The 16396-nt window shown below is 38.6% G+C and overlaps 1 protein-coding gene across 1 annotated transcript; it reads right to left on the bottom strand.

Moving 5' to 3' along the window:
- Positions 1-5058: 5058 nt before the first annotated feature.
- Positions 5059-14845, bottom strand: hrm (solute carrier family 16 member hermes; the record flags this gene model as incomplete). The annotated part of the gene is made up of 3 exons (XM_088241886.1): positions 5059-8680; positions 9312-9491; positions 14719-14845. Coding segments are annotated over 3 exons (1748 nt in total), but the record flags the coding sequence as incomplete, so codon positions are not given.
- Between the last annotated feature and the right edge of the window lie 1551 nt (positions 14846-16396).

Genomic DNA, 16396 nt, shown 5'->3' with positions numbered 1-16396 from the left:
AATTTTACCTCAATAAATCAATGAGGAAGATTGGCATATACATCAATGGCGTATAGTTAAATAGACACGTTTAAGCGGTAGGAAAATGGCATTTTAATACGCCTTTCGTGCCTTCATTCCAAGAGCAACTTATTGGAATCATCGACAACCCTATCCGGTTTTGTGCAACATGAGACTGTGGCTTCGAAGTCGAGTATCTTGCCATAGTTTGAACATGGGATGCAAATTTCGGCAGCGACAATGACATTTGAGTTGTTCCTGCAGCATTGTGAGACCTAGAGTTTCCAGTCTCTTCACACTTTGTAACCTTTCTTTCACAAATGCTTGCATGAGTATCGCGGTTTGCTATCTCTAACTTTCTGGTTTAGATTCGTTGATCCGTATCGGCTAGAGGGCGAGTTGTCCTTCCATCTGTGAAGTGGTCTTTCGGGCAAACGGCGACCAGCTGGGATTTGGTGGGCCGCAGTATAGGGGATTCCGATTGCCGTGATCTCTACAGGATCTCCTCCTTGTTCTGCTCCACCGTACTGAGCCTTTGATATCGAAAGTCTATCTAATTTCGTGATTAAGGATTCTGTTCCAAAGGAATTTACCCTCAATTGGCCTTAGTAATTTCATATTTTACAAAAAGAGATTTGCTATCTGTTTTTAAAATTGTTGAGGAGAATGCAATATTTACTATATATATTCACACAGCGCAGGCCAGGTTTCCACAGTGTAATCTGACACCTGGCCCGCGCCCGCCCCGCGAACACTCATCACTATGGCCAAGCACTAAGATGTAGCTGAGTATAAGAATAACGTGTCTATTAACTATACGCCAGTGGTTTAATAGCCGTCATCCCAATGTACGAGAACAGTTTTTATGAGCAGCCCGGGCTGCATAATTTCTATTATTATCATGATTAAATGACATCTGTTTCTCTAAGCCGAAAGCTTTTCGTATAGATTATTGCCATCTGTTGCCAGAATTTACAAGATATTAAACCTACATAATGAGGAAGTTCAGTGGTTTTAAAAAAATGTATTTTTACATATCATTGCTGTGATTTAAGTTTTGTATTCTTGAAAATCTTCACCTTAACTTTGAAATTCACAGCCACGAAGTCACAAGTTCTGGCCGGTGAGTGATCAAAACACACTTCTGAACGGTGAAACATAACTGACAAGAAGCAAAGAAACCATGGATTCGACTGATGTGTATCGTACGAAGCGTTGACCTTCAGGCATTCTACGTCATTTTTGTTTCTGGCATTTAAAAGTTGAACCTCGTACGGTTATAATTCGCACACCAAACGCCGAAAAACATGGCTACCTGGAAAGCCCGTTATAACCATGATCGCCCATGGTTGCCACAACATAACGATATAATTTATCGGTCATTCTTAACACCTGGGCTGGTATTCTAAACGCTCTCGCGGCCGCATTATCTCGTGTATTTTGTATGTATGTAAAACTGCTTTCTCGTGCCACGAAAGAGGTTCAGAATAGCACCCCTGGGCTGGTATTCCGAACGCGTTTACAGCGCGCTATAATGCGTATTTAGTACGTAAAAACGCGCTATACCGCGCTATAATTTCGTTTGGAATACCAGCCCTGGTCGCTTAAACCTGTGACGTTGCAAAGTAGTTTTGTACATTTTAAAAATACTTTTTTCAATAAAAAATGTCGCAGCAAAGAGGGAAAACGTTTTTGAGAGGGAAATATGGAAGTCTAGGCATTTACAGGGCTTATGACCTTCCGTTGGCTGGTTTAAGTGGCCACCTTACACATTGTGTAATAATCACATCCACATTTCCTTAACTCTTCCATCTGTTGACTTTTGAGAAGTAAAAAAGCTGAAACCTTTAATGACGTGGACGAGATTCGTTGGGTGTCATAAGCCCTGTAAATGCCTAGACTTATTTATTTATTTACTAATGGACATTGTCCATTTACACATGTATCAGGTTTAAATATTACAATGAAAGAATAGTTTAAAATATTTTTAAAAAAGAAAAGAAGCATTGACAAACATAAGGGACATCGAGACAAGATCTGGACTATTTATTTAGTGCTCGTTTAAACCGCTGTAAACTTAAACCAAAAAAGTCCAGATCCTGTCTTGAGTTAACAATACGACAAAGGCGGGTCATTGGAGAATTAAGGCCATAGTCAGTTCTATGCTGATCGATGAACACTACTTCATTGTTTCTCAACCTACGAGTCGGGATATTGAATTTGACTTGTCCCAGTAATGATTGAACATGGATTATACCATTTAGTATGCCGAACATATATATGGAGTCAATATTAGTTCTACATTTTTCTAGACTAGAAATATTTAACATTGACTCTATATCAGCATACGAATAATTACCTCTCTCTAGTCCAAGCCTCCATGCTACTTTTCGAAGCGAGCGATGTTGGACATATTCTAGAAGACATAGTCTTCCTTATTCTCTTCTCAAAAATGTTTTCCCTCTCTGTTGCGACAAATTTAGATCTTAATAACTCCCTAGGATGGAAATCCAGCCTGCCTATAAACATTCGGGCATACTCAAAAAATTGTCGATTAAATGTTTTTTATCAAATTGTCCGTAGAACCGAACTTCCTCATTTGAACACACCAGACTCCATTTTACAAGGGCATACGACCCACACAATACAATATATACATTTAAACAATATTTGTGAACGGTACCCTTGCGTAAAAGTTCATTCGCGATACCAAACAAACTGTAAAGCTGTTTAACTCCGTTTCGTTCCGTAGGCCGAGAGGATAGAATGCCATTTCACTTTACCTTCGTATCCGTATGCGACGTCTATTTGACAATTGTAGTCTGCATTACTTTACGGGCTGTTTAACCCTCTTTCCCCGGTGATGTGCAGCTAGTACACATTGCGTCTAATAACTATATATATAGATGTGCAGCTAGTACACATTGCGTCTAATAACTATAATATCTTTAGAAATATTGGGTTTAGATTTTCAGTATTCCTCCATTACACATTTACGTATCCACTGAAATAATTTGTTATTAAATAATAAGTACTTATTAGGCACAAAAAAGCATATTATTGGAAATCGGGGATAAATTATACTCACAGTATACCAATGTTTCGCATTGTTGCGCATGAAGAAAATAGTAAAGAATTTACGCCCGTCACGTAGTCAGTCACGTAGTCCAGTACTAGCTACTTAGTAGCTCTCGGGAAGTTGGCGCGGGTGCGCATTCTGCCCGAGTCGTTGGCGATACCCAATGGTTTTGTCATGTTTTCAGCAGTTAGATTTGAAATATTATCATCTTTGAATTAAATTGTGGTTAATTAAAGCCATTCCAAAATGGAAAACTATTTGGGGTAGAGTGGGGTTCGAACCTCGGACCTCTGATCCGTGAGTCCGCAACACCAGCCACGGACCACAACTCGATTCAAACTTTGTAGTTAAACTTTAAAAAAGAGATTTTAAAGATAATTTTATAAAAATCATTATTTAAATTTAGCGACTCAAGTAAAAATCCAGCAAAAGGAAATTGACTGGAGATTAGTCGGCCTCGTGGTGTACTGGTTATTGCGTTTGCCCGGCATTAAATAAATAAATAATTATAAAACAATAAATATCGATCCACTGTATTGTATTTTATCACGCCGTGTAGATTTTTGGCGTGGTGTGAAATGGGCCAATCATTTCATTTATTTTATTCAGATATTTAGTACGTTATAGAAAGAAAACCCGTTCATTCTAATTACAATAATAGATCACAAATTATAGTAGATGGTTATGTTATTAAAATAATATAACAAAATGTAAAAAGAAAAATTAAAAGTTAGAAAGTGCTTTCCTACGGGAAGGGCCACTGTAGTGAAATATGTCGACATCCGAGATGATGCGACTAAGTGGCAAGATTGCTTTTACCAACTGGTATAACGGTTGGCAGGTTGGTTCTGCATCGTGGCAGGTAAAACAATCGACGCTGTCTTTGTCGAAGATAGTTATCAGGTACGAACAGACTACATCCATCAGAATTTCTGAGTTATGTATGCGACCACCGATCACCTAACGAAAAAGTGCACACCTAAATGAGCGTTCCTCCTCCTCCATAATGTCTGATAGCCTAGCGTCCCCAGCAAAAAGTAGGTTGGAAAGAGCCAAGAATAATATCCACACTCTTTTAGGTACAGATAGCGCAGAAATTTCTTGCATCATCCACTTTCACTGCAGCTTTTTGCTAATCAAGCTATATTTTAAGGACTATAATTCATTAATTCAAATAAATTACGGCATTCGAACTTTCCTTTTGAATTTAGTAATCAAATGCATTAGATTATTTTCATTCTAATTAATTCAGTAATTTAATGCATTGGATTATTTTCATTCTAATTAATTTAGTAATTTAATGCATTAGATTATTTTCATTCTAATTAATTCAGTAATTTAATGCATTAGATTATTTTCATTCTAATTAATTCAGTAATTTAATGCATTAGATTACTGAATTAATTAGTAATCTAATTAATAGAGATGCGTGGAGGCTCTTTGTGGACACCATATGCTCCTACTAGGGAGCGGACATGGAATGATGATGCTCTAAGCTGTTATTTAGAAGCATTATAAATAGTGAAACGGTAACTGTTAATTCTTATAAATAACCAAAACGCCAATCTCTAGCGTGCGTGAGAATTGAGATCGGTACGCAAAGGCAGATGAAAATGGCTTTCTATCCTCTTGCCTACCCTTACCACTTTGTTTACCTTTTGATTTTATAGCACTCAATTTTAAGTCTAGAAAAATAAAATATAATCTATTTACATACAAAATAATATTGGAAGTCATGTATTTTTGGCAAGAATGCGAAAGTAAATATACAAAAATATTTCTAGATCATAAATCTAGAGTTTAATGTTTAAATTTGAATTACTGGTTGAATTTGAATTTTCGGTTCAATTTTGATTTTTCGGTTGAATTTTAATTTTCAGTTGAATTTTAATTTTCGGTTAAATTTTAATTTTCGGTTGAATTTTTTTTCGGTTGAATTTTAATTTTCGGTTGAATTTTAATTTTTGGTTGAATTTTAATTTTTGGTTGATTTAAATTTTTGGTTGAATTTCAATTTTCGGTTTGAATTTAATTTTTGGTTGAATTTGTATTTTTAGTTGAATTTGAAATTTCTCCAAGCCATGACGGTTAAAGAATGTGCGCAATAGAACTGGGATCCTGGATGAGTCTTTCCGACTCGATTGCATACTGCAGTTCAAATCTTTCTATTCTGTGTCCGGGCTGACGAAGAACACAGTTGTGTGTGTGAAATAAAACCAGAACCCTGGAGTTTTTTCCACATGATAACCGCTCTCGGGTCCCGAATAAGTTTTTTAAAAAAGATTCACTGTCGAATATATTTGTCGATGTTTATCAAATCCTTCATTACATGTCTACAAAAATTTAGACATCTTCAAAATAACATTAACTCAATAAAATATTTTAAAAAATAAACAAATATAAATTGTATACTTAAGTACTTAAATTAAGTTGTCCGCTTTGCGGTCTAGCGGGTAGCACGTTTGCCCACTATTCGTGAGAACGCGGGTACGATTCTAGGTATTTCTCCACGGCGATATTTCATAGTATTTCGCAAAATAGTCGGAAAGTCTGAGGAAATGTGGATGTTCAAACATAGGCAGAACAGTGAATGTTACACACTGTGAAAGTGGCTACTTGAACCGGCCAATGACAGGTCAAAAGCCCTGTTTCCATATTCCCTTGCTTTCCCTCTCTTTTGCAATGAATTCCGATGACTTCAATAGCTGTTAGTAGCTGGATTACACCGCGTCTTGCAGCTACAGGGCACACGGGCGGAAAGAAATCTATCCCCCATTTACAATATTAAAAAAAAAAGTTCAAAAATAATTTTGAACAGCAATATTTCGTAGTCTCTGACTAATCATCTTGTCTTCACGATCGGTGTACCGATAAGTGCCCTATGCACTATCCAGGTGACCACTATAAAAGCGGTAGCACCCTTAGTTCATCGGTAGTTCAGTTTAATTCAGAATTTGCAGTAACTCGCGAGTTTCATAACCAAATTATGTATATTATTCAACGTGTAATAAATACACATCGAAGCGTAACATCGGTTTCTTCTGTCATCTCCGACTTTGGTACGATCTCCCTGTACCAACGAGCACGAACCCTACATGTTTGAATCATTATTTTGCCCACAGATTCGCATTATTCAACGACAAGCCGGACATCTTTAACATATTGTTTGTTTCTTTGACGTACGTAGCTTTTTGAGCAATTAAATCGAGCAAATCTTTAGGCAATTAACAGGTTGTTATATTGATTTTGACAGGCATACTAAGTGACGAATCAGGAAATCTGTAAGCAACTGACAGGTCTAAAGAAACGCCTTTAAATGACAGTTCAAATTGACAAAATCGAGCTAAATCTATTGGCAGCTGTCAGGTCTTGTCAATAGCTTATTGAGGGACAGAATCAAGCGGTCCGTAGACAGCCGACAGGTCTTAAGAATCGCCTATAATATTATGTATTCGACAACAGTAAAAATTGACAAAATAGAAGAAATGTATAGGCGACTGCCACGACTTGTCAATTGCTTATTGTGAGGCAAAATCGAGCAATCTGAAGACAGCCGAAAGGATTGCTACTACTATTATTTGCTAAACAACAACGATTGACGAAACAGAGCATATTCGTAAGTAACTGCTAAGTCTTGTCAATTGCTTATTGAAGAACAAAATCGAGCAGTCTGTGGACAGCTGAAAGGTCTATGGAATTACTTTTTACACAGCTTATTGAATAGCAATATTAATATCGACAAAATCCATAAGCAACTATCAGGTCTTGTGAATTGCCTTTTATATAGGGTATCGAGTGACTAATTCAATTGAATCTAAAGGCACCTGGGAGGTCAACAAGAATGAATCGCCTACAACAGTTTGTTGATTAACAATACGAGTATAAATTGACAAAATAGAGCAAATGTCCCGGCAACTGACAGGTCTAATCGATTGCTTTTGAAATAGTTTATTTTGAGTGACGAAATTGAGCAAATCTAAAGGCAACTGACTGGCCTCGTCAATTGCCTTCAGCATTGATTGATTAGGCAACTACCAGTCCTGTCGATCGCCTCTGACATAGCATATAGAGCGACTATCGAACGACGGAGCAAATCTGCAGATATCATTGGAATTCTTATTAAATTGTCTATTGGAATTACACACTACGACAATTCTATGTTAAACTTTCGGCGTCTGTTTTGATTCCTCCATCAGCTTTTCTTTCCGCGCCTTCCTCCGGTGGAGGTACGGCATGATGCCCCATATGCTGGCGCCGCCCACGGTGACCAGACCCAGCGTGGAGAATATCGCCGAGTACGAGCCCGTAGCTTCGAACCACAGCCCGCACAGGGGCGGCCCGATCAGCTGCATTATCCCGTTGACGAAGAGGCTTATACCGTACGTCGACGTGAGTCGCTCCATCCCCAACAGCTCGGCCATTATGATGGCCGTCACGCCGACGTACGTCCCCGACGCCAGGCCGAACACGGCGCAGCAGAAACTGATCGAGCCGTATCCGGTCACCAGAGGCAAGGCGGCTAGAGACGCTCCGGACACAAATAGCCCCCCGACAAAATACCAGGTTTTCGGAATCAAACCCATGTCCGAAAGCGCCGACCCGCCGATTCTCCCGCACAGGTCCAGCGCGGAAACGATCGACAGAAGATACGCGCCGCGATTGCGATCGAACCCCATATTGATCGCGTACGAAGGCAGCAGAATGATGAAGTTCGTGTACGAAATCGCGTTCGTACAGTTTGAAATCAGAATAACCAGGTAGATCGGATCCCTGAGCAGAGTCACATCGAAGAACTTGCTGCGTTCTTTCGGCTTGTCGGGCGTGTTCGGGTCTTTTTTCGTCTTGCGGAGACCGCAGCACGTAGAAATCGGGCTGAAGGATTCTTTGATCGACTGCAGAGTCAACTGCGACGCGAACTCGTCGGGTTGCTGGAACGCGCTGAGCGTCGACCCGTGGAAAGGGGTCGACATGTACTGAAAGCTCGAAGTGCTCGGGCTACGTTTGGGCGTGCGGTTGACGGCGATCGTCCGGCGACTCGTGAACGCTTCGGTCGAGCCGAGCTGGTACTTTCCCTCGGGGACAGACTGCAGACCCAGAGACGGCGTGCTTCGCATGTTCGAGCGGGAATTAGAATTCGTCAACATGTTTCTGCTGTTGATTCTCGGAACGTGCCTGGCGCCGCCGGAAGGCATGGAGACCTTTCGTTTTCGTTCGTAATCCGAACTGTAATTGACGCTTTGGACGACCGCCGCGGAGGCGGATCTTCCGAAGCCTCCGTTCGCTTGTAGCGTTTCTAGGCCATCTTCCAAGATAGGTTTCGAAACGCCGTTCGACGGCGTTGATTCTGCTGACGAATTGATTCTTATTATCGGCGAGTTTAGAGTCTTCGGCGAAAGCTCGTTTTTGTCAGTATCTGGAGAGTTTTCCGAAAGTTCTTCGAACGTTTCGTACGTTATGTCGTCTTCGCACTGTATCTGATAGTCTTCGTCTTCTTCGATATCTTCTAGAGGAACCCTTTTCATGTGTTCTTCAACCGGTTGGAAAAAAATGGCTGCCACCCAAACGTGAAGCGTTATTCCACCCATGATCAAGATGGCGCCCCTGGAATGAAATAATAAAAACAATAAGATTTACTAATTTATTTAACATTTCTATTTTATTTTGTAAGAAATGTGGCAATAAGGCAACGGACGCAGTTAACAAAAGTAAATTTTGTCATAGGTGAAGACGATTGGGCTTACTGGGAGAGCATTAGCTACGCTTCTTACTATATTTCGAAGGTTTTCTAGTCCTGGCCGTTCAAAGCTGTCAAAGAGAGGACGCATAGGAGTTGGCTACTGAAACACAAGCCTGGAAAATACACCATATGCTTTACCATAAGAGCAGGCATGGATCAAGTAAGGTAAATACATTGAAATTTATTATAACAGACAAAACATTTTTTAACATGAAAAGGGGAGTACAAAAGTCAAGGCATTTTCAGGGCCTATGATCTGTCGTGGGCTGGTTGAAGTGATCACAATACATACCGTGGGAGTATTCACCACAATTTTTCCATCAAAGTCTGTAAATGCCTAGTAAATGCCTAATATTTCTTTCTCAAAAATGTTCTTCATTTCTATTATAATATAGTTATTTGTATATCATGTTTCATCTCAATACTCCTGAGTCCTTGGATTCCTTGGACGCAGTGTCCTATGTACCATTACGTTTGTGGCTGTTTTCAGCGTACCTGTATCCGTACGTCTCGAGCAGGAACCGCAGGAAGGGCGGCAGCACTATGCTCCCGAGCGCGCTCCCCGACATGCAGAGGCCGTTGGCGAGGCCGCGCAGCCTCACGAAGTAGGAGGTCACGATGTAGATGGTCGGCGGGAAGGCCAGACCCGCGCCCGTGCCCACCAAGACGCCGTAGCTGGAATCAAACAACAACCGAGATAGAATTGTACTTAGACCGAAAAAAAATCAACTTTGACCGAGAAAGAATTGAATTTAGACCGATATTGAAATGAAATTTAGACCTTAGATTGAACTTTGATAACACTGGGTAACACAAATTTCGTTCACTTAGTCTGACACTTGTTTTTGACTAACTCTTGGATTCTGAATCGAAAATTGACTCCAGTTTTTGTCCCAAAAGTCAATATCATCAGGATACTGATTAAATCTCAGAGTAATAAATCAATCATAAGTAACAATAGCGTTCCAAATTTCCAAGGCATCAGGACGTCTGCTGCTGGTGGTTCATCGGCAGTTCATGTCGGAACTATGGGACGCGAACCTGACTTACGAGGATGCGCGGGGGCTGCCAGCCGACAGAGATCCCTGGAGGATCTTTGTGGACAGCATACGCTCCAACTGGGAGCAGACGTGGTATGATGATGGTGATGAAGATAGTAAATTGAGATCTGTGCATTTTGCAAAGCTGAGACAAGCATTATCGACATAATCACGAAAGGACGTCTGCGTTGGTTCGGACATGTAGAGCGAATGGATGCCGAAATATCGGCTAAAAGGATTCACAATGTGATTTTGATTGATGCGGAAAACGAGGAAGACCTAGAAAGGCATGGCATGACAAAAGTCGGAATAACCATCGAGCATTCATGAGAAGATGTATGAATGCAGAGGGAGCTTCTGTTTGATGTGCGTATGCGGTTTCTGGACTATTCTTAATTCTATGCATCCTTTAATTTTTTTGGATATGCATTCTAGGCAAATGCAGCACTGGTAGAGGATAAAAAAAAACGCTCCTAACTTTTTTCTACTAAATAAATTGAAGATTTTATGCTATAAATATGCTCGTGGCAAAGATCTACGTTTCGCTGAAAACCGCACGTAAATCAATCCAGTAGTTATTCAGTTCATCACGCACATACAAACATTGTCTTTTATATCTTTATATAATTCCTTTGTACGTGTGATGTCACCGAACTTCTCCTAAACGGCTTAACCGATTTACGTGCGGTTTTCAGAGAAATATAGATATTTGCGCTGTGCGTGTTCGTAGATATTAAAATCTTCAATCTAATATGCAGAAAAGAAGTAAGGAGCATTAATGTTTTATTCATCGATCTACCAGGCTTGCATCTGAGGAGAATGCATTTACAAAAAAATGGAAAGATTTTGTTTTTTGTCTATAAAAAATGTTTGTTTTTGAATGTTTACAAACAGCATTTGTTTTTTGTGGATCTCAATCAGATTGTTTCCTTAAATTTCTTTGAATTTCTACCCATTTATTTATTTTAACTGGATTTTTGGTAATACTTAAATAATATTAAATTCAATACATTTAAAAATCGTATTCTTACATAAGTACACCCCTCTGTTGGTGAGAAGACCGTAGTTTGACGTTTGCAAAAAGAATGCCATATTTGAAAAAATATTTATTTTTTGTTTTGGAATTCAACCATTGACAAGAACCTACTTAAATTCAATATTTGAATATTAATAATTTTTAGTTTTGGAATTTAATCACAAACAAGTATCTAGGTACCTACTTATCAATGAAAAGTATTTTTCCAAGGCAAGCCAACGTTCGGGCAGGACAACGTCTGTCGGGTCAGCTACTATAGGTACCTTGTCTAGCAGTGGCGAATGGTGGTTTTATTTACAGGTAAGCTATAAAAAAATATCATATATTTGTACCTACACAGAAGGTACATAATATAATGTAAGTAATATAAACTATAAATTGATATTTAGCTGTGGTTCTGTGTGATACAACAACTCTCATCTATGAAATCAACTCAAACGACGTAACTTTGTGATATTTTATATTATATAGATATATTATCCATTACTTTAATACATAATTTGTGAGACTTAAATAAAAAGTCGATAAGAGTTAAAATTATTATATTTAACAAAATTTCCCTATAATCAATCATACAAGTCAGAAAAATGCGTGACCACGCGTGACTTACGCTCACAAATCAGTCTATAATTACTCCAACTCCAAGGCACCTTACAGTCCACATAAAACCGAATTTTCACTTCTGAATCGTTTCCACTTATCGGGATTGCTTCTGATTCTACTTGCTTCGCTGTCTTGCATCAAACTGCCATGGCCACGGTCGACCGCCGTATTTATAGGCCAGCGCATTCTAGCGAGAATTATCTCGAATCGTAAAGAAACGTCTCGAAACTTGTGGATCTTTCGGACTACCAGCGCCATCTGTTGCTAACATCCGGAACCTGCACTAGTTCCTAGTGTTACCAACAGATGGCGCTGGGAGTCTAACCCTAATGATATACTTTATTTATTTATATACATCTAATATGTTTGTATTTGTTTGTTAGTTATCAATTGGCCACGTATTCAATTAAAAATTATATGTTTTACGTACTTAATACTTAATTATATGTTTATATCAGATTGCAAATAACGCAAACGCCTAAAATTATTGTAAGTATTATATATTTTTAACATACATGGAAAAAAGGGTTGGGGGGTCGCGAAATATTTTTTGATACTAGGGGGGTCGTGTCATGAAAAAGGTTGAAAAACGCTGCTTTAATACATAACTCAATAAAAATAAATGAAAAATAGCACTACGAATTCAGTCGATATTAAATATTCAATTGAAATGTCAACTGGCCGAATTGTTCTAGAAAAAATTAGTGCTAAAAACGGCCGCGTCGAGCGCCACATGTGCTGCAATATGACGCACGAAAGTAATTATGAAAGTCAAAGATAAATAGCCCTTAAGAAAAAATGTTGGAAATACTGTTTTCCAAATCAAGAATCTTTAAATAATTTGTGTAATCTGCAAGTTTAATCTACGAGAAAAAACCCGCACCGGGGTTAAGACATTCAAAATATAGTATACTTATTTGTATGAAAAAATAAGCTGCAATAATCGGCTAGTTTCTTGGCTCACCGCAGGCGCTGGGCGCGCTTAATTAATATTTATATTAGGATAAAGATACAAACGGTGGAAATGATTTAAAATAAATCGTAAAACATTATTGTGGTTAGTCAAATATAATGGTAAGCTGCGCATAATCGCTTCTATACACGGTTCGCCCCTGCTATATAGATATAAGTCACGCTTATTTTTAATTAATTTTGAAAAATTCAATTGACTCTCGCGAAATTTACTCATGTGGCATAAATAATTTATATTTTTACCACCGATATGACTGTGACAGACCATATCTCCACTCGACAATCACTTCAGTCAACAGACATGACTAATCTTGAAATTATCAGCTAAGCTATAAACGCGAGTGAAGGGTGTCCTTAGTGTTATCAAAACCGTAATAAAATAAACTACACGATAAAAAAATTAAAATTATTTCTAAAGAGACAAGGTTCTTCGGAAAATCGACGATTTAAAATTTCAAAGTCGGAAATACAGATAAAAAAATGAACAAAATGCATCGTATTGATTACGCTGATTGACAAAATTAAACTTTTTGAATGTCACGTTAACTAAAGAAGGTGATCAACAATGTTTTGAGTACGTCCAAATGTTTGTAGACGCTGGATTTCCTCCCTAAGGAGTCATTAGATCTAAATTTGTTGCAACAGAGACGGAACAGACATGAACTATTTTAACTCTTGTGTGGCTGTGATGTCACACTAGTCGACATAGGACACAAGACTTGACATATCTCTCTTATTTTTTAAAATGATGAATTCGTATTTTTTGTAATCTTCAAATGGACAATTTCACACCGGATTTGGAAAGTGAATTTTGTACAACTATGCTGGATGTTAATACAAAAAAATATTTATCCTCGCTACGCGAAAAAAGAGTGTCCGCTAATTCAGCAACACATATGTATAAGAAAGAGCACGAAGATAGAACTCATCACAAGGAAGACAGAAACGCTGTTCTATGGCAGGTGTTAGTGTGAAAGAGACAAAAACAAAAGTAAGTAAAGTGTAAAATAGATTTAGATTTCAGCCGGTTGATAACAGTGATGGGAAACGCACGCGCGTAATCTGAGCGGCGTATTTATGATTATTAATTTATTTTACTATAACAGGGCTAAATTATATGTTTATTTGCACAAATAATGGAAAAGGGATTATTAAACAGTATGTCTCCATGTTTTTTTTTTTCAAATTTTGAACTTTGAATTATTCCGTCTTTTACTAGTGGTAACACGATGTTACATCACCGCGCGCAAAGGGATTATTTATCACGGTCTTTTAAGAGTTAACGACGTTTTCATTCTACGGAGACAGGAGTGATAAGAGTGCTGTCTGACATTATAACGGCGGTAGACTCTGCTAATCTAGTGTTGTTGGCTCTTTTGGACATGAGTGCTGCATTTGATACTGTAGACCATAACATTTTGCTTGAACGTCTGGAAAAAACTTATGGTATCCGTGATCAGGCACATATGTGGTTCAGTTTATATCTGAACGAAAGAGAATATGCAGCTGTGTTCAAGGGTAATAGCTCATCCAACTTTAAGGTGTCTACTGGAGTACCCCAAGGATCAGTACTCGGACCACTCCTCTATCTCCTGTACACCAAAGATATAGAGAATATTTTCAAAGAATGTGGATTGTGGTCTCACGGCATGGAATGCTCTCCCAGCAGAAGTCCGAAACTGTGAGAGTGAAGTGATATTTCGGAAGAAACTTAAAACCCACTTGTTCAAATCATTTGAATAAATTCTTAGCATGTGGTGGAAGAGTAATATGAAAAGTACATTATTTTTCTTAAATTAAAAAGTTAAAATTAAATTTATATTTTTATATAATCACTTTGTAAAGCACCCTTGAGGTATTATATTACGAAAATGGCGCTATATAAGTTATCCATAATTATTATTATTATTATTAACCAATGGTGTTAAGTCAATAAATTAAAACTAAATATAAAAAAAATGCAAAATAATGTCATTTCATAGAACAAACGCCTTCTCCATTCAGATGTATCCGCTTGGAGAAGACGAAAATCGCCAGAAGTTGTCACCTTTAAAAATAGTTTTGAGTCATCCGCAAAAAACAGAATTATTTTTTACAAAAAAAAAGTATTTTAGTATACAATATATTCAGAAACACGATCAACATATAAGACTTCGGGCTAACCCACGCCAATCCATCTTCATCCTCAGGTTTTTCGGGTATCTGGAGGGAGTGCTTCGGCTGGTGGGTAAGACAGTGAGGATGCATTTACCTTATGTAGAGGTAGTTGATGGAGGTGGCCCAACAGCTGATGATCATCCCGGCCGCTGCGAACGTGCCCCCCAGTATGGTGACCGTCTTGTAAGAATACTTAACAGACAGAACTGAAGATAGCGGACCTGAAATCAAACAATCCAGTTATTTCTGAATGGAAAATTCCAAAATTGATGTTGTTAAGTCCATCAGATATTTAGGAGTTGTTTTGGACTATACACTGACTAACGAGCATATAAAGGGTTTTTCAATTGGCGTGGGTAGATTTAGACGGCCCGTGGCGGCCATTTTGTTTTGATGACATCTGTCAAATATTTTTTTTATTATTCAGTTATTTATGCCCAATCACCATGGCAAGTTACACAATTGAACAGCACGTTCAAATGATAAATTTTATCATCAAAATGAGTGTTCGTTAGTGCAAACGTTGCGCGCATTGCGCCCATTTTACGGTAGACGTGGTGGCCCTTCACAGTCAACTCTTCAACGTTTGGTGGCCAAATTCGAGACGACCGGCTCGGTAATCAATCAGCCAACACCCGTAAGTTCAAGGAACGCAAGATCGGCCAAGAACATCGCCGCTGTCCGTGAAAGTGTACAGTAGAACCCGAAGCAACCGATTCCTCGCTGTGCACAAGAACTCGGCCTTTCGCAGACTTTAACTTGGTGAATATTGCGTCGAGACTTAGGCCTACACTCGTACAAGATCCAACTGACCCAGCTCAAAGTTCATGACCATAGACAACGCCGTTTTTATGCTGACTGGGATTCGAATCGTTTGGAAGACGACCCCAATTTTTGCCTAAAAATCAGTTTTAGCGACGAGGCGCATTTTTGGATGAATGGCTGTGTTAACAAGCGAAATAGCCGTATATGGGACGACACCAACGAACGCGAAATTTACCAGGAGATAATGCAACCTCAAAAAGATACCGTTTGGAGTGGATTTTGGGCCAACGGCGTCATTGGTACACACAACTTGTTTTATTTCATTTCAACATCTACCCGCCCTCATTGAAAAACCCTATAGATAATATAGTAAATAAACCGCTGAAATTACTCGGCTTCACTAACAGAATATCCTCTAATTTTACTATGTCCGCACTATCAAAATTCTTTATTGCTCAACTGTTCGCCCTCTTCTAGAATATGCCTCCTAGAATAGTGGTCTGGTCTCCATTCTATGTGAATAGCATAAATCACATTGGATCAGTCCAACATCGCTCGTCTCGAAAAGTAGCGTGGATGCTCGGACTAGAGAGAGGTCATTATGCTTATGCTGATATAGAGTCCGTGTTAAATATTTCTAGTCTACAAAAATGTAGAACTAATATTGACTCTATTTATAAGTTCGGCGTACTAAATGGCTTTTTTTTAAAGGAATAACCGGCTAAGAATATTCATTCTTGCCTCCGTCATTATTTCTAGCCCCTACGCTGGATCACAACAGCCTCGAATCTCGTCGGCAATTTTTTCTGGGGAAACATTTCTATAAGCTGATATCTGAAAGTATATATATAATAAATGTTTGGGTAATTTATATAGCGCCATTTTTGTGAAAATCACCTCAAGGGCGCTGTACAATAAATGAATGTCCCAGCACGTCTTGCAGCTACAAAGCGCATGGACAGTAAGAAATCTAGCCCCTGTTAAAATTATTTTATTTGACAATGAAG

The sequence above is a fragment of the Micrasema longulum genome, unplaced genomic scaffold (genome assembly GCF_059751315.1).
Source record: "Micrasema longulum isolate JH-2025_06_02 unplaced genomic scaffold, ASM5975131v1 h1tg003138l, whole genome shotgun sequence".
Lineage (NCBI taxonomy): Eukaryota > Metazoa > Arthropoda > Insecta > Trichoptera > Brachycentridae > Micrasema > Micrasema longulum.
Note: the sequence above shows the minus strand (reverse complement) of the source record. Positions and strands in the feature narration are given on the sequence as shown.